Source organism: Microtus oregoni, unplaced genomic scaffold (assembly GCF_018167655.1).
Source record: "Microtus oregoni isolate MIOR12 unplaced genomic scaffold, Mior012 000003F_ref0000135, whole genome shotgun sequence".
NCBI classification, from domain to species: Eukaryota; Metazoa; Chordata; class Mammalia; order Rodentia; family Cricetidae; genus Microtus; species Microtus oregoni.
In genome coordinates this window covers 62466116-62485181 of record NW_024543062.1, presented here as the reverse complement: position 1 = coordinate 62485181, position 19066 = coordinate 62466116, and the positions used below count along the sequence as shown (strand labels likewise).

The window sequence follows — 19066 nt, the reverse complement described above, 5'->3', positions numbered from 1 at the left end:
CTCCCAGAGTGAGGAGCGGAGCCGGGCAAGGAGCCGTCCAGCACAGGAGGAAAGGGAATTTCTTCAGAGGGAATAAAAACCGTGGGAGAGTCTTCAGGCAGCAGGGGGCAGGGCACAGGCCAATGGGGGAGGGGAGCAGGACTGAAGGGGGCTGGGGAAGGGAATCAGCCTGACAAATCCACCTGACCCATTTCTTCTTTGAGTACTGGGGAAGAGGAGAATTCGGGACCCTGGGCCATGGCTATTCTTCCAGAACGCTTAGCAGGGTCAGGCCCAAGCGCCTGCTGCAGGTGGACTGGGTGCTTTGGAGAGGGTTGTTTTTTTGTTTTGTTTTGTTTTTTGTTTGTGTATGTGTGTGTGTCTTATTTTATTCTTTTGCTAGGGATTGAGAGTACACATTAAACAAGACTCTGACCACCCAGATGCACCTCCAAACCCCTTTGTTCTGTTTGGATCAGAGTCTGTGTTGCACCTATGGCAGCCTAAGAAAATAAGAAGGTTCAAAGATGTGAAGCCAGGTACCCAAAGAGAACCAGAGATTGTTTGTCCAGTCATCATGCTGGTTTAATGGATTGAGGTTTATTTGGCCACAGATGAGGGAGTGTGGACAGCCTAAGGTGTGAAGGGACCAGACAGCCAATCCAGTGCTCAGGACCTAAGATTGAAAAAGCCAGCCCTGCCCCCTCCCACCCCTTAGAGGGACATTACTGTCAAATACTTCTATAAACTTCAGTGGCCCAGTGGCTCTCCCCAGAACGCAGCATTCACGTTGCTGAAAGCAGCAAAATCCACTTAAAAAAACAAACAAACAAACAAAAAATAAAATAAAATAAAAGTGAGAACAAAAAAAATAAATAAATAAATCAGCACATTCTAGGTCCCGTTAGCCTGAGAAATAAACACATCCACCCATAGTCTAGATGTCAAGCAGCTTCAAGGCAGAAGCTCTAGTCTTTGAGGTCTGAGGTGGGATCCAGAGGCATCTTCTGGACCCCTTGAGATGAAGTCAAACAGCAGCTGGAGTCTTTTCAGGTCTCTGAGATCCACAGCAGCGACAGACTCTGGGAGGCTTGGGTTTGGTAGATGAGAACCAGAGGCTGCTTCCTCTTTAAGTTAGAGAGGAAGGGTTACTCCAGATTACCCCCAGGCATGTCAGGGTTCTAACTCTGGTTGGTGGGAACAGGACCTTGTGTGAAGATGCACCCCGACATTGGCAGCCAGTGGAGAGGTGGGTAACACTCATGGCATAGCAGAGGTAGGCACTGGCTGAGTGAGTGTGCATCAGGTCTCTGAGGTCCCACTGCAACATCCCGACATCCCGGCAGCCTGGAATCTGTGAGTTCTTCTCAGTCTCTCCAGCATGGGTACCATTTCCCTCCTCAACTTTCTGGTTCATCAGGCTGAAGACTTGGAGGCCTGGATGAACTTTTCTACTCCCTCCCCCATTTCCCCAGAAACTCTCTGCAAACCCTCTCCGAACCCACCCCAACTAGGTCTGTCTTCAACTGAGCTTTGAGCAAATTCCTAGGGCTTGTCGGTAGGCTGCTGTCACCTCTTGGCAGTCTGTCAGAGAAAAGCAGCTATCCCCCAGGGGCTCCTGCCACCATCGCCTCAGGCCTTCTGAGGGTGGCTGCTCAAGCCCCCTCAGGTTGTCCACAGACACACAGCCCCGCAGTGGGGTTTCGGGGAGCCGCTCAGGTAAATCCAACTGGTCAAAAGACTCGGAGGACAGGATGCTGTCCTCACTCACGGCCCCTGAGGGGCGGCTGGCCCGCGCTGCAGGGTGAGGGGAGGCCAATTGGTCCAGGGAGCCAAAGGTGCTAGGGGCGGTGCCTTCCAAGGCTGTGCGGGAGAACTTGCCATTGAGTTTGAGAATGCCCTTTCGGTGGAGGAGGTGCCCTGAAGCTTGTGGAGACTTCTGCTCCACGGGGTCCCCATTTACAAACACATCACCAGCATCTAAGAGTTCCCCAGACTCACTGGGCTCTGGAGAGGAATAGTAACCAGACTCACGCTGCCGAGACTTCTTGAGGATGCCCTTTCTCGGGAGTAGGGCCACAGCAGAGACAGGCTGCCCTAGGGTATCGGGCACTGGGCTGAGTTCCTGAGGGTCCTCCTGGACCGCCCCTGAGGAGGTAGAGGCCTTTTTCTTGAGAATGCTTTTTGGTAGCTTGAGGCTGCTCTTGCCAGGGCGAGGGGATGTGTCCTCAGCTAGGTCGCCCTGCAGAGTCTGAGCCATGTCATTCTCTTTCCTGGACTTCTTAAGAGAATGTTGCCGCTCCAGCCCGGGGCCAGTGCTTCCACCTCCTGGTACATGCTGTTTGAAGAAGCTGCACACCTTGGCCCCGTTCTCCAGGAGCGGACGGGAGGAGCGTCGTAGCCAGTCGGCCATGGAGGCCCGGCCAGAGTCACCACCAGCGTGCCCACCCTCGCGCAGAACCTCCTGTTCCCCAACTCTGGTAGTATAGCCCCAGTTGACCCACCAGTGACTGGCTACATCCTCCAGTGTGGCCCGACGAGTGGGGTTCACCATTAACAGCCACCGGATCAGGCCACAGGCATCTGAAAAACAAAGGCAACGGCTCCAGTTTGACAGTGCAAGAAGGGCACCCAAGGTCCTCTAGCACAGGCCTGTCTCACTCAAGTGCAGACACTGCTCATGTTTCTGGGTTAGAGCAGTACATTCCTTCCTCAGGCTCCATACAGCTTCAGGCCCACTCCCTAGGCCAGAGAGACTCAGTCAATTGCCTCTGTCCCACATGCTCTCTTTATCAGCCCTGGTTTCTACATCCGTACGCTCCTTCCCTGCTGAAATTCAATTCTCTGACAGGGACTGTGCTCATGGCTAAAGCAAGACTCTCACATACATCTTCCTGCTCTCTGTATCATACGTGAAAGCTCAGATTTCTTAGGAGGAGGAAAAAGGCAATAGGCAGCAATACAACTACAGCAAGGAGGGTTAGGCTGGACCTTAGAAAGCCCTTCTAAAGCAAGCTTCTAATGAAGAGAGCTGCCCCCTCCCTCAGAGGTCTCAGGCTGGAGAGAGACCAGTAGGGTGCATGCTCACCTTCCCTGTGTCACCATGGACTGCTACCTTCCTTATCACCACCGTCTAGTCGCTGTCTCAGTGATCAAGGACAGTGACAATCCCGATGCACCCAGCCTGACCACAGTGCTCACTTACCAGACGGCTTGGGGGGTTCACGGTAAGCCCCACTGCTGATTTGTTTCACCAGTGTTTTATGATCCTGCCCATCAAAGGGCATGGTGCCATGCACCAGAATGTATAGGAGAACTCCCAGAGACCAGCTGTCCACCTGAAAGAGAGAGCAGGGGACGCTCAGCAAAGACACAGCAAGTGCCACAGACTGGAGGGGGGCTGCCACCCATATCTCCAACACAAAGGAAGAGGGCAAGGTCATATCTGAAGACTTCCTCTTACTTCCCCTTGTAATCAGAGGTGACGTAGGGGAAGCAGCAGAGGGATCTGGGTTTCGTAAGAAAAGATACTGGCAGTCACTTCCCCTGGGAGGGACGGCCACAAGCATGGGAGCAGTGGCCAGGCCATCGCCATCATTCTGGGTCAAGGTGAGGTGGCTGGACTGAGTGCCAGGAGGTGATAAGAACCAGGGGACAAGAAGGAGACGGGATGCCAGGGAGCCTCGGTTCTATGACAGCTCTCTATTTCTGCCTCAAGGCTTGGCAAATTGTCACCTTGTAGGGGCCTGAGCTTTGTGCTCTGGAAAAGGATGTATCTAGCAAACTAGCTCAACCTGCATGACCCAGATTCAGGGATACCAGCAGGAGGAGAGCTCTTACCTCTGGGCCCACATAGGGCTTCCCGTTGATGATCTCAGGTGAGGCATAGAGAGGGCTCCCACAGAATGTTTGAAGGAACTTGCCTTTGTGGTACAGGTTGGAGAGGCCAAAATCAGCGATCTATAGGGTTGGGACAAACACAGGTCATGTCAAAGGTTGGGTTGTTCACGGCTCTTGGCCATTCTCTCTCCAGATCCTGGGGAGAGCCAAGCCCTGACAGAAGGAAAGACACTCCCAACCCACATCTCATAGCTCAGGTCCTGAAAGACAGTGCCCTAAGGCCTTCATTAGGCAAGTAAGGGCCCTGACCCAGTGACCATGTGAAGTCTGAGCTGCCCTTCTGAGCGAAGGTCTCATCTCTGCTCATACCTGAACAGGAACTCAGGGTGAACATGCATGGCCAAGGGGGAGAGGCGAGGAGAAGGGAGGAGAGGAGAGGACAAAGGTCAGGGCTGACCACACACAGGAGATGGAATCTTCTCAAAGGGCCCCTGAGATGATTGATTTTAGGGGTCTGAGAGTTTCTAAGATTCTCCTCTTTTCTATTTATTTCAGCTAGAGGTGGAGGCCAAGATCCTGGAGCTACCTGACCCTTCACCCCATCAAAGGGTCATGTGTGCAGGGTGGGGAAGCCTATTCGTAAAACTCTGGATCCCTTGTTTATAGCTTTATTGGCGTCTTATCAAGACGTTGCCAGGTGAGCCTATAATGACGTTGATGATTGGTACCAATGGAGCCTGTGTGCTTGTCTAGTGTGTGTGTGTTTACTGGCTCTGGCCTCCCTCTCCTGTCAGCTTCAAAGAAACCCTGCCTGCTTCGGGAACTGGCTGGATAAGGGTTACAGACTTAGTACCAGGATATCTCAGGACACGCAGGTCAGCAGTCATGGAATGACCTTTGTCCTGTGTCAGGTAGATTCCGAGCAGGGTCAGATTATGTCACTCTCCCAGTTGTTTGCCAGGCTAACCTGTTACCAAAATCAGCTCTTGCCATCTTCCCCTTCTAGTCCTGAGATTCTGGTTTATCTCCCTGACCTGAACCTCTGACTGACAAATCTAGCTGCTTCAGCATGAGCGTCCAGTGGCTGTGGGAAACCGAAAGTGATGCTCACGAGGAAAGAAGCTACAGGGCTTCTTTTCTGTAGCAGATTAAATTGTGTGCACAGGTTCATGTACGACCACAGTAGGGTGATCTTCCTCTTGGGGGCTCAGGGCCCCATCCATAAAGGAAGTGTTGGGATGAATGATGACTGAGGTCCAGAGTTGGCTTAACTTCAGGGACCCCTGAGCACTTGGAGCCACTTGACTGGAGACAGAACAGAAAACCTAGGGTGGGACAAGGAAGCTTCTAGAAACCAGAAGTGATGCTCACCTTGATATTTCCATTGGCATCTAGAAGGATGTTCTCCAGCTTGAGATCACGGTGAACAATCCCATTCTAAAAGAGAAGGGGAACCCAGTCAGGGAATGTTATCAGGCAAGGGAAAGGAGACAAGAAACCTAGTCTAAAAAATGGAATTAATAGAGCTGAGCACAGGCAGGCTGGTATTCAGAAATTCGCTGACATAGTCCAAGGAATCATAGGCCCTCCCATGTGCTAGCATCCCTTGGTCTGAGAGTCCAGAAGCCTTAGGGCCCCAGAGGCACCCTCTTCCCCCAAACACAACGGAGACCGGTGGGCACTTACCTGGTGGCAGTAGTGCAGGGCAGAGACGATCTGTCGGAAGAAATGCCTGGCATCCCGCTCACTCAGCCGTGGCCGCTCACTGATGTAATCATACAGATCACCCCGGCTGGCGTACTCCATGACAATCACGATCTTGCTGCTGTTCTCAAACACTGGAGAGGGCAAATGACAATGTCAGGCCTCCCAACGTGGACCATGGTCTCTTCCATAGCCTCAAACCAGATAGGATCTCCCTCTGGGATGTCTGCTCCAGGGGCCAGGGGTTCCAGGGCAGGGAATAAGGGTAAGAAAGTAACCTTTGAAGGCTCTGCTTCTCCTAGGACCAGCAAATCAAGACCAGAGGTCAGTGGCTAAGTTTAGGCTTTGGAGGACTCTGCAAACTCCCAGGAGAGAGAAGCCAGCACTGCTAGGGATAAAAAGCAGGGCTCTTTGGTCCAGACCCTATACTTCATCTTATGACCTTGGTGAAATCCCTACTAGATCTCAGTGAGCATGAAGAGTTACTGGATGAATCTGACAAACGGTCACACCACTGTGCCTTAGTTTCCTCCCTTGAGAGCAGACAATAAATACCAGCAACCTCACAGGTCTGCGGTGGGAAACAGGTAAGAAATCGGTGACAGCTCTTGCTGGCACAGTCTCTGCCACACAAGAAAGCGCTTGGAAAATGGGACCTATTGCAGTATCAGTGCCCTCACGTAAAGTCTAACAACAGACCTGCCTCGTGACAGTGAGGGTTGAGACAGTCCTCACTCTTGCCACCTCTGACGTCCCTTTCGGAGTGCCCAGGCCAGAGTCAGCATGCATATGGCCTCAGACACAAAGACAATCAATCAATACGAGGTAATTAATTGACTGTCTGGCTTTTGGCGGTCAGCCCACCCCAGTTAGCCCATCTCCGTGGGGAGGAAGGGCTGTCTCACCACTCCAGGCTGTGACCTGGCTCCGGTCCTCTAAAAAGTAGAAAGGAACTGGCTCCTGGAACTGGCCCTTCGGCTGGTGTGTCAGAACATGCTGGCCTATGACACTACATCTGTGTTAAACGGGTCCTATGAGTTTGGCTTGCTTGGCCAGCCCCAGAGCTGTTGCTGTCTAGCCTCTGAGAAGCAGCTAAGGGATGACTCCCCACTCCCAGATGTCAGCTACAAAGCCAGAAGAAGGTTTATAATGTCGTTTTCCAGGTGAGCATGGTGACCCAGGATCTTAGGGACTCTTGACCGAGACTCCACACATGTGAGTCTCAGTTTATAAACAATCTTTATGCTAGGAAACAAAGATAAAGAGCCAGCATGGTGCATTTTGGGGTACATTTAGATTAGAAGTCAAGTCTCAGCATTCCCCCCAGCCCCAAACCCTAAAGCCCTGTAGTGAAATGAAGATGAATCTAGAGGAACCTTCAGACACCCAAAAACAGTAATATCCTGTGTCTGCATTATTAACACACATACATACGCAGATACACAGACACACACACACAGGTACACAGACATTAAGACACATACACATGCAAACACAGATACACAGACACACAGATACAGAAACACAGATACACAGACACACAGACATACACACACACAGATACAGACACAGACACACACAGATACAAAGACATACAGACACACACAGACATGCACAGATACACGTACAGATACACACACACACACACACACACACACATACACAGATATACAGACACATACTCATGCACGCACATACCTGGAGCATCACCTCAGTTCTCAGACTCAAATAGAAACTGGGTATGGAGAGATGGAGAGAATTTATATTCACCCAGATTCATGCGTGTGAGGGCACGCAGGCACACACTGCCAATCACCAAGCGTGCCTTCTCAGCCACTTGTCTGGGCTCCTCATGGGACAAGCTCAAGACACGGGGTCATAACAATAGCTTTGCCCTTTATCTTCCTAGGAACCCGAGAGTGGAGACATCTCTGTGCTTCCCACCAGGAGTCTTCAGACAGAAACATGCTCTGGACAAATCCGCAGGCTCTCTTCCTCCCCTGCCTCCTCCCGCTGTCCCTGTGATCCCCTTTAGCTGCTATTACATAAAGACTTGAAGCAGACAGGTGTACGTGGGAGGGTGTTCTCCCTCCTTCCCTCATCACCTCTCCTCCCGCTCACTTTGTTGTCTGGGCCGCAGGGAGGAAGGCAGCCAGAGTGATCAACCAGAACTGATGTCAGAGGGGAGGAGGCCAAGAGAGACAAGAAAAGGCAGAGTAAGCCCATGGCAGGAGTGATTCAGGGGCACAGGATGACTTTAGGAGGCCTGGCTAGCAGACAAACAATGAACAGCACCCACAAACCCGAGACAGGGGCAGACTCTGGCATTTCAGCTTCCCCTGGGTAGCTGAGGATCTCATGGGGTTGGGAGGCAGTGCTAGAACAGAAAGAACTCAATAATGAGGACGAAAGGCTTGCAGTCTGGGATGAGGATGCAGCTCCCTTTACAGCATCTACCTAGCAATGGGATTGTAGGTAGGACCGCAGCCATGTGACAAACACAAACAAACTTACAGCTTTTCCACTAACAGTGTACTCAATGATACTAGCCAGTTGGATTTTTGCAACCACCCTGTGATGTAAATGGGACTATACTATTTTGGAAAAGAGGAACTAAGGCCCAGTTCTTTTTTTTTTTTTTTTTTTTTTCTGATTTTCAAGACAGGGTTTCTCCGTAACTTTTTGGTTCCTGTCCTGGAACTAGCTCTTGTAGACCAGGCTGGCCTCGAACTCACAGAGATCCGCCTGTCTCTGCCTCCCGAGTGCTGGGATTAAAGGCGTGCGCCACCACTGCCCGGCTAAGGCCCAGTTCTTACTGAGTGTTCTTTGTCATCTGACAGGGTTCTGAATCCAGCTTCTGCAACTCTAAGCCTTTATCGTTCTTATTTCTTCTTTTATAAAAGAACTTTATTTGTTCAAGTTATGTATTTATTTAAAGGCAGGGTTTTGTTATGCAGCTTAGACTGGCTTCGAATTTATATTCCTCCTGTCTCAAGCTTCTTGAGGCTGCTGGGATTACAGGCATCACAGTTGGGATTACAGGCATGTACCGTTGGGCTCATGTTTACTTCTTTGTGTTGGCAGTTTTGACTACTACACACACACACATACACACACACACCTACACACACACCCCTACACACACACATAAACACAACAGACACCTACATACACACATATACACACAACACACACACACACATACACACAACACACACACACACACAGATTTATGACTCCCAGTTCCAAATGTCCCACGGCCATACCTTCATGGATGGCAATGATGTGCGGATGGTTGAGCGATGACATAATCTCAATCTCCCTCCTTATATGCAACAGATCCTGTTCATCTTTGATTTTGTCTTTCCGGATCGACTTGATGGCCACCTGGGAAAAGAAGATGCCCGAGATTAAGGAGAAAGGTATAGCAGGGAGAGGCATCCCTGAGGATGCTCCATGAGCCCTGACCCTGTTACTCTGCCTGCAGCACAAACCACAGAATGTACCAAGATAAGCCACCACCTTTACCAGGGCAGGTGACAGGAATCTGGAGATGGCCTTGTCTAGAAAAAGTTTTTCATGTGGGCCCAGTGCAGTCCACCAATGCAGCACTGACCAATGGCCTCACTTTCAAACTCTGCCAATGAATAAGAAACAGAACAACCTACACGTGTGAAGTTTGTGCTTCAGGATTTACAAGTCTAATGGGCACAGTGCACCCCAAAGACAAGGATGATTTACTCAGTACTGGCAGCTTGATACCAGACAGAGGACCTAGCTAGTACACATTAGAAAATGAATACTGCATTAGTAAATAAACTGGTCCTCACAGCTCTGGGGATTAGATTTTTTAAAAACACAGGTGAAGAACCGGGAAACCCAAGAGGCTAAATATGTCCCTTAAAGTCATAGCCACAGCCTAGCACCGCTGGCAGCCTGATTCTGAGCTCAGTCTTTTTTCTGCCCCCACTCCAATTTGCTAAACAACCAAGCGCTAGCCAAATTACAACCCAAATGCCTATCAACAGGCAAATGGATAGACAAAATTTGATGTTAATCAGTCAGAAAAAGGAATAAGATTCCGATACCTCCTGTAAGATGGCTAAACCATGAAGACATACTCAGGGAGCTAAGTTAGTCGCACAGAGTGACACATATTATGTGAGCCGCTTTTATGAGGCACTAAAGCAAACACTGTACAGACAGAAAGTAGATCAAAAGCTACCAGGAGCACAGGGCTCAAGAGTGGCATGGGGGCGTTCCTATTTAATGTGCACAGAGCTCCTATTTGGGATGACAAAGATTTTAGAGAGCTGGAGCAACGTCCCAGTAGCTAAGAGCACTGGCTGCTCTTCCAAAGGATGTGTGTTTGCTTCCCAGCACTCATATGTAGCTCACAATTGTCTGTAACTCTAGTCCCAAGGGATCAGATGCCCTCTGCAGATGGACAAACACACATCCAGAGCAGACACCCACACACATTACATTAAAAAATTAAAGAAAGCTATTTTATATTGTGATTAATATTGTGGATATATTCAATATGCTAGTGAGTTATACACATAAAGATAGTTAAAATGGAAAATTTTATACAGATCACCAAACACACACACACACACACATACACACACACACACACAAAGGAACTACCCTCCACAGACCAGTCTTTGAAGTCCAGGTAAGGAATGTCCCTTCCTTCCCAACAAGTAAACAACTCGACAGAGGGTCCTCTGGGATTTGGTGTCTTTCTCTGGAAAGGTGGGACACACAATGATTAACCCCTCCAGTTGGTGTGTGGTGGCTTCAGGAAGGGTGAGTACAGAGGAAAGGAAGGCACTGCAGCTCAACACCTACGAGCCTCGGCCTCCCTGGCCCACGGCACTCAGTAGTGGTCTAGGACAAGGCCCAGCCAGAGTGACTAACGGGAAACCACAGAGCTAGGACTCAGGGTGCCTGATTCTCAGGCTCTGTCCTGGTGGCTTCGGGCAAGTCCCAACCCTCTCAGAGTTTCAGTTGCCTTTCTGTGAAATACACGGGCTGAACTAAGTAGTCTGAGGGGCTTCGCTGCACCGAATCTGTGAAGTGAGCTGGACAAAGGCCAGGGGCCCTCAGAGTCTGGTGAGTGTTGGGTGTCCCAGACCGGTCAGTTCCTGGCAAGTTCTGGCCAAGGACACCAACAGAATGGTAAACACAAGACTTCCTCTTCACACACAAAATGAGAAATATGAAGGCCCAGACTGAGGTAAACAGCTCCTCATACAATTTCCCAGGAGGGCTGGCCTCCCCTCTGGATTCAAAAGGAGACAGAAAGGAAACTCCAGCTCAAGGGGTGGGGCCTCTAATCCACCCTTTCACAGGCTCTGGAGGTAGACAATGGCTTCTGCTCTCAGGACACCAGGCTCTTTGGGCTTGTGCTCCCCGTCTGACAAGAATGTGGAATAGCCCTAATCCTGTAGAGGAGTTGCTCACAATGCCCACAGACCGGTCACCCAGGCAACAGGCCACGGATGGCATGCCCTCCACCCCATCCTGCCCTAAAGCTGCAAGGCTGAAAGGGGGCAGGCCCCATTCTCAGCCCTCCTCAGAGCAGGGCAGGGAAGACAATGGCAGATGGTCACCATGGAGCCTCATCCCCGAGAGGCCCAATGCAGGGGATGCAGCTGTGGGGATCAGGCTGCAGAAACTTTCTGCTCTAACTCCACTCATCTCTCCCTAAAGAGCCAGGCTGAACACCCCCAGGGCTTAGACCTGGGTGCAGGACAGGGGAGCAGGACACAGGCCTTGAATATTCCTTCAACTAGAAGACATTCACCACTGAGCGATACTCCCACACCCCTCTTTCCTCACCCTGAAGGGGAGCTTGCAGGGCTTGCTCCCTCTTCTGTAAGTCTTTGTTCATAAAACCAGACAATGAGTAAAGGGGCTGTGAAATCCTTAGAGACAAAGATCTATAAAAAGTATATAGTAGGTAGGAAAAGCAGTCATATGTAAACACACACATCGCTGTCTGGACAGCTGCAAAAGCCTGAGAACTGAAAATGCATCGAGGCAAAGACCGGGCAGGGGTTAGATGCACAGTTGTGCGGACACAAGCGTAGGGAATACTGAAATGATACCACAGGCTTAGGGACAGAGCTCTAAAGGAGGTAAGGGTTAAAAGAAACGAGTTTCCAAAAATTGAAGGTTAGAAGAATTGGGTCTTGAGTACTTCGCATGGCCAGTAGGCACACAAATAAAACCTCAAGACCCATTTCTTCTAGCCTTAGATGGCCTGAAATTCTAATTTTCTCCCCAGTCTCATTCCTGCTGAATCCATGGTTATCCACAGTGGGTCCTAAGAGATTTTTTTCCCAGGAAAGAAATGAGACAACCCATCAGGCCTCCATCCCAAACTCTTCCAACCTTAATATGTCATAGATATGGTACCACTCAAGGCTAGAAAGGACCCCTGAGTGCAAAAAGCCTTCAACATCTATACACTAGGGAACACTCATTACTCATATCTATTGGTCAAGTCTCTGGGTGATCTTTGCCCCAAGGAAGCAGCGACCAGATAGGACTCCCATTCCCTTCCCTCCCAGGCCTGGGTGGAGTCCACCTCAGTTACAAGAACTAATTTCTAGGGACCTTTATTCTCACCTACAAGGTAATTGGCAACTGTGCCTTAGGACAAAATAGGGTTCCAACTCGACAGGCACCCAAACCCAGACGGAGGATGGCCACGTGCCAGGATCTATCTTTGTACTGACACAATATTTTTTTAATTTTATAAATTTATTAGTTTTATATGTATGCGTGTCTTGTTTGTATGTATATGTATGTGCACCATGTGTGTGCCTGGTGCCCAGGGAGGTCCGAAGAAGCTGTCAGATCCCCTGGAACTGGAGTTATGGATGGTTGTGAACCACAGTGTAGGTACTGGGAATCCAAACCGGGGCCTCTGGAAGAGGAGCAAGTGTACTGACCCATCACTTCAGCTCCCTGACACAATTATTAACGCACTCCTTTTTATTCTGCAGATTACCCACATCTAATCAATTTATTATACAGTCACCCACTCTGAGGTAGAAGAAGCATGAACCTGCCCCAGTGATGCTTCTGTGTATGAACAGAACCGCATGGCCAGCTGAGCAGGGCTGGTGAACCCGGGTACCCAGACTCACACCTGTCTGTCTCAAGCCATGCAACTCAAGGCACATGAAACTAGAAGAATCTGGCTAAGTGGGTTGTCTGGTTTGTTTGTTTGGATTTATTTTTATCCTATGCAAATGGGTGTTTTGCCTGTGTACCACATGCTTACAATGCCCGTGGAGGTCAGAAGAGGGCACCGAATCCCCTGAAATTGGAGTTACAGATGGTTCTGAGCAACCACGTGTGTACTAGAAACCAAACTCAGGTCCTCTGCAAGAGCAGCAAGTTGCTCTTAGCTGTCTCGTTTTAACACCCTCGCTTGTGGAGGAGCTTGGGGAGTGGCTTTAAAGAGTCGCTTTCTCTACTTGGAAGAGCACGGGAAACCAGCCCAGGAGCAAACCGTGTCAAGTCTGGAAGGATGGGTGAGGTTTTCAGCTAAGACAGTGGGCTATGAAAGGGCAAGAACATTCCAGGCACATCAGGGTGGAGCTCTGAGTTCCCTTCCATTCTGTGGAGAGCTCCTTCAGGAACGGGTCACTGCAGTGTCAGGAAGCTGCCATACAAGGACTGTGGCAAGGCCACCATGCTTGGCCATGTTAACTGCCAGAGCATAATTCCTGAATTCATCCCAGTGAATTTTCTTGTCCCTGAAGCTCTGCAAGCTAGTAAAGGCAGGAAAGCAAATTCCCCAACCTGATTTGCACGCAGTGAAAACTTCCAAAAGAAAAACCGACTTCTCCAGAGTTTCTCCAAGCACGGGAAAGGACGTTAGGATCTCAGAAGACAAAAGTTCCGTGGAAGTGTTCAGCCCTGCCTCCCATCCCTGGAGAAGGGACTGCCCATGCCTTGCCGTAGGTCACATTGTGTGTGCCATTCTTTCCCACTTAAAACCTGCCTAGTCTTTGCCAATACCCTGAGGAGGTAGTGCTGAGGCCCCTTTGGTAAATACCTCCTCTCTCCCAGAGTTCAGGTGAGGAATGATCTATATTCAGAAGGGGATCAAAAAAAATTGAGAAGAAAAAAGAAGAGGGGTGGGTTGCAGAGATGCTGGTTCCGGGTGCTGAGATGGTATAAGCTGGGCATCTCTGGTCATAGCCAACATCCTTGACTCCTCTCTGGTCTTTCATGGAGAAGCTGCTGTCTGGGAAGGAGGCGAGGAGCTGGACGATGACCCACTTAGATAGTGCGGGAGTGGTTAGGTTAGGCCGCTCCGGCTGAGCAGTGGGGATGCGCCACTCTACCAAGAACTAGGCAGGAATCGGGAAGAGTCTCTGTGGGTAACTTGAGCCATCTCCCCTAGTCCTATACAATACCACCTCCTCCTAGCTTCTTTCTAGTCCACTCTGCCAGGTTCCTGAGCAAGGAGCTTCCCTGCCCAGCCCTTTTGTGTGGTTTGGCTGGAGCCCAAGGACAAGAGTCGCCTGCAGCCTCCCTCCCTGTTGCTGAGCAGGCAGGTGCAGGAGGAGCTGGGACGGCAGCATCTTGCCCAACAAGCCTTTGGCTGCTGGCCAGCAGAAGTCCTCCTCTGAAGTTGGCTGAATGAGAGATGAGGGCTTCAAACAAAGCAGAGGCCATAGTGGTCCAACTCAAGAAGACTGAGCACAGCCTATGCCCCTTATTGTGGCAGAAGCCCAGAATAGGAGCCCCTAGGTCAATGCATCCCTACTGGAGCAGTAAATCCCATGTGCGTTAGATGCTGTGCTAAGATTTACAGATATTATCTTAGTCTTAAACCCACGACACAGGAATTATTATAATCCTCGTTTTCCAGATAAGGATACTGAGGAACAAAGGTCTTTTCATCTGGTAAGCAACGGGAAGCACAATTTGACACTTTGTAGGAATAGAGTGTCGTTTCTTCACGCACTGTCCCTCAACACAGTATTGAGAAGAGGGGTTCCCAGCGACTTCTCCTACTCTAAACATTGCCTGGAGGGCTGGGAAGGCAGCTGGAGCTAGCCAATGGGATGACAAAGGTCTGAGGCAAGCCCAGGCTCATTTCAAAGCTAACTTCTAGACCACGACTCAGCACTTGGTCATCTGAGACCTAGGTGGACAAGTCTGGAGCTTCTGTTGCAGATCTGCCATTACCCAGCCAGAAGACAAATCACTTCCCCTTTCCTGGCCTCAGTTCCCTCGTCTGACAACGAAGGAAGGAGATTCTCTCCTTTTCCCAACGTCTAGAAGCCTACTAAGCCACTGAAAATGTGAAAGGAGCAGAAGAAAGGAGACCACATAAAACTCCCCACTTGGGCTCCCTTCCTGCCCCTCAGGGCCCCCCTTAGAAGGAAGACTTCCACGCAGATCAGACCAAAGGCTTTGGTGGGCCCCTAGCAGGTGTTTTTCTCTTTAGGGAGAGGGATTAGTTAGGGGAGCTGGGAGACTACGCAGCAGGACATGTCATTTGGATACCAGGAATGTGCCTGAGATCCAGGACAAATATTTATTTTTCCTCTGATGCCATCCTGGAGCAGTCATTAGTCCCCCACCCCCGTCCTTCCCTGCAGACAGTCCCACGGGACCCTCCTGACCATCTCTGCAAGTGGAGAGCGGGAAGGGAGCTGGGAATGTGGTGAGGAGTACCCACGACGGATGTCACCCAGCAGGCTTCCCTGTGAACTGGGCTCCCACCACAAATCTCAGTGCATCCGGGGAAGACATAAGCAGCCCCATGTCCCTCTCCCCCACGGACACATCTGAAGCATCAAGTATCTCTCTAGGGAGAACAGTCAAGATGTAGGGTTGGGTGGGTGGAGGTGAGGGCAGTGCTCCAGGATTGAGAAATCGTTAGCAGAGCAAAAAGTTGCTTTCTAAGAAAGTGGGGGGACCCTGAGCAAACTCAACAGTTGTCCTGGATGGTCTGATTGGGGAGGTCGAGAGCAGACTTCACATTTGCTGATCTTGCACACAGCAAGGCACATGAACCTGGGACTTCCCTCTGAACTTTTTGTTTTGATATAAGAGCCACCAAGGCCTAAATGTGATGTGTGTGTCTCTTTCTCTTCTCTTTTCTCTCTCTGTATAAGACAGTGACCTCAGTCAAGAGCTGATGGGATCTCTGAACTTTGATCTCTGTTTCTCAGCCAGTCTAATTCCTCCACCCAATTTTCTCACAAGAGACACAGGCAACAAGCCACAAGCAGCTATCTTCAAGCTAAGCCCCTGACGAAGCTTGGGCCCAGCCGTCTCAAGCCTGGAGCCTCTGGGGCCCTGGCACTTTATAGAAAGAGAAAGAAAGGAGAGCCAGGAAGTACATGATTGCCCAATAGCTGTAACCTGGCAGCAGGCAACCAGGGACTGTGCCAGGCCTTAGCAGAAAAAACATACTTGCTCCCATTGATGGGGCCATAATCCACTCCTTTCTCCAACATCCACTCTCCTTCACCAATGAAATGACTTCTTGAATTTCAAACCAGCTACTGGCTGCAAAAGCAAACAATTAGGGGAGGGGACCACTGCCATAGTCAATAGAGCAAGCTATGGTCACACAAACACACCCCCCTCACAAACAGCACTCACTGGATCTGGCAAAATATCACCTCTAAGCCACCTGCTCCGAGGCTCGCTGCAATGTGAATTATAGACCTTTATAATACACCCTGCGTGGTGGGGAATGAGAGACTGAGCATTTTAAACAAGTACCTGGCTAATGCCAGGCCGGCTGAACTGGAGTGGGAGAGCCACTGCTGTGTAACTTTGGCTAAATTTGCTATCCTTTCGGCATGGGGGAGCTTTCCAGATAGAAGCATCCATTATCAATGCAAACCCCGTGATCAGGACCTATGTGCATTCACACTGCTTCTTTATTCATTCACTCTCCCGAGCAGCTTGTGAGACAGGCTGTGTTCCCTCTGTTTTGCAGAAGGGGAAACAGAATATGGACGAAGGAACTTGCTCAGAGTTACAGATGACTATGGCAATTACACACGCATGAAATCAAAAGGACACGTTCCCCCAAAGGCCTCACACCCAAAGACATGGTGAGATACAGTGGACCTGGCACCAGAGCCTGGTTTTACATTTCCCACAATCAAAGGCCATCATAACGAAACTGGAAAGGACCCAAGTGTCAGGCGAGAGTTAACGATTTCCACGCCTCATCCATCTACTGAGATCAGGCGCTTTCAACTTCCTCCTTCCATTCTACTCCGTAGAAGTTTGTTCCAGGGAAAATGCAAGTTAAGCCCCATCTTCTCAAACGACAGGCCTCTGGTGCTGCTAAGGTTCTCAGGTCCACGAACACTGTCACTGAAAACCACGGACAGACACACATAAAATGTGCGCGCCTGGCAACTCAGCCAGGACACCGCAAGGGACGCGCTGTGAGCTCCCGGGAGCCGGGCGCTGCAAGGGACACTCACCAGGCGTCCCGAGCTCTCTCGTGCCTTCTTCACCTTCCCATAGGTGCCCTTGCCCAGTGTCTCCAAGAACTCGTAGCGGTGCCGCAGGTTGTGTTTGTGATGGTGCCGCTTCACAGCCTGCTTCTTCATCAGGGGTCTGGGCGACTTGATGAGCCCGTCCGCCAGCGGCTGGGCGCGCTCGGGAGCCAGGGCGGAGGCCGAGGGCGCCTGGCCCGCGCCCCGGGAGAAGGCCACCGACTCCATTGTGCGGGACGGCGAGGCAGAGGGGCTCGGGCTGCTGCAGCAGCGCGTGGAGAGCCGCGGGTCCAGAGGTCACTGTCGTACCCCAGAGCGCTAGAAAGCCTCTCGGTCCGAATTGCTATAAAACGTTTGGAGGGGGAAGGCCCTAGCCACGCCCCCGAGTCCCATTGGCCCGCTTGCCGGCGACTCGTGACCAAGGCCTCTCGCATTGGCTCACTGGATCCTGCCCCGCCTCCTCCCTTAGCTAGGGGCGGAAAGGTGTGAATGGAGCCCCGCCCACCGGGGGTGCTCAAGGGCCAGGAATGCGAGAGAGAAAGGATGCTGAGCCGAATTTCTACTGAAGTGTAAGTCCTTATGTTTGAAGGCTCTCTGAACTGCTTTTGCCTCTAAATGGCGCCAATTTGTTCTATTTGTTGTGTTCTTGGTTGGCAAGGGACAATCTGAGGGCACTAGAAGACCCTGAAGTATTTCTCCACACGCAGTAAATTGCTCCTCTTGAGCCAAAAAGTCTGTAAAGCCGTTTGATAACTTCTTCAGGTACATAAAGGAGAAAGGGAATGAGGAGATGGACTGGGATGAAGGTTGATTCCAGCTAAGCACGGGGGAGAGCTGCCCTGCCTCCGAGTTCACCCTGCTTGTGTTCCGTCAACCATAAATGGATTCTGGAATCCAGCAGGCCTGGAAAGTCCTTACCTCTTCTGCAAGAAAGAAAAGAAAAGAAAGAAGGAAGGAAGGAAGAAAGGAAGAAAGAAAAGGGACTTATAGGGTTGAGTGTATTCTCTCAAGAAGTGGTTGTCTTTATGGGTTTTCATTCATTCATTTAAAAAAAAAAAAGTGCATCATACAGACTCCAGAAACTTACTGCCCTGTGTCCCTAAGTTTACAAGGAGCTTCCTGGTCCCAGAGTTTCTTCTGGTGACTTTTAGCCAGAAGAACAGGTGGTTGAGCATGAGGTCTGGCTCCATTTGAGAGGCCTGGAAGACTAGGTCCATACCCCCTTTCCTGTTGTAGAAAGTGAGTATACCTCTGCCAAAGGCCACACAGCTGGCAAGAAAGCCACAGGACTGGGATTCAGACGCTGGCCTATACCGGGACAAGAACATGGGACAAGAGGACTGCCTTGCCCTCCCTTCTCTGCAGGACCTCATTCCCGACTATGACGTCAGGATCTGCAGACAACCACATCCTCAGTTACCAGGTTTTCTTGTTTTTTAATCTAGCGTCTGTCCATTTTCCTACTCTGCTCACCTTTTGATTCTTTCCAGGGGAAATATCTCCGTGCTGCGTGGAGCCCTCTCCGGCTAGTGAAGATCCCCCAGGAGCCAGGCTCTCTTTTCCACCTCTGGGTCACTCATGAACTGTATAGCTGCTTTGGCGTCCTGTCTTCTGCCAGCCTGCCTTCCCATTCTGAGTGATCTGTAAAAATAGAAAGGCTCGGCCGACAGTTCATCTGACCTGCGGTATATACCCCTAACCTGTGTCGGGTCCTGGAGGCCCATCCAGACAGGTTAGGTCCCGGAGGCCTATCCAGACAGATTAGGTCCCTGAGGTCCATCCAGACAGATTAGGTCCCGGAATCCAGACAGGTTAGGATTCTGAATCAGTTACAGAACAGTAGACTGTAGCTCCCAGGGCTGGGAGACCTGGGTTCTAATCCCAACTAACATGAGAGCTGTAGCGAGCCCCTAGCCCAGATAAAAGGAAACTAGTTTGGAGGTGCTTCCTAAAGATAGGGCTTTCAAAGCGGAGACTGGAGGACTCATGGTCATTAACTTGCTGGATCAGCATTTCCTCATAAGATAAAGAAGTTT

The 19066-nt window shown here is 50.5% G+C and overlaps 1 protein-coding gene across 1 annotated transcript; it reads right to left on the bottom strand.

Annotated features, from left to right (window-relative positions):
* Positions 1 to 546: 546 nt before the first annotated feature.
* On the bottom strand, positions 547 to 17354 carry Nuak2 (NUAK family kinase 2). The gene is made up of 7 exons (XM_041649315.1): positions 17016 to 17354; positions 8790 to 8910; positions 5506 to 5657; positions 5191 to 5256; positions 3820 to 3939; positions 3185 to 3317; positions 547 to 2562 (listed from the first exon to the last, which is right to left on the bottom strand). Exons 1-7 carry the CDS (start codon positions 17256 to 17258, stop codon positions 1502 to 1504), a joined length of 1896 nt encoding a protein of 631 aa, XP_041505249.1. The 5' UTR covers positions 17259 to 17354; the 3' UTR covers positions 547 to 1501.
* Between the last annotated feature and the right edge of the window lie 1712 nt (positions 17355 to 19066).

Excerpts from the sequence above, each read along its gene's own strand:
- Nuak2 (XM_041649315.1), bottom strand. The coding sequence starts at position 17,258 with ATGGAGTCGGTGGCCTTCTCCCGGGGCGCGGGCCAGGCGCCCTCGGCC. Across the intron at positions 3,940-5,190 it reads ATGCCAATGGAAATATCAAG|ATCGCTGATTTTGGCCTCTC; the intron begins GTGAGCATCACT and ends CCAACCCTATAG. Across the intron at positions 3,318-3,819 it reads AGCCCTATGTGGGCCCAGAG|GTGGACAGCTGGTCTCTGGG; the intron begins GTAAGAGCTCTC and ends TCTCTCTTTCAG.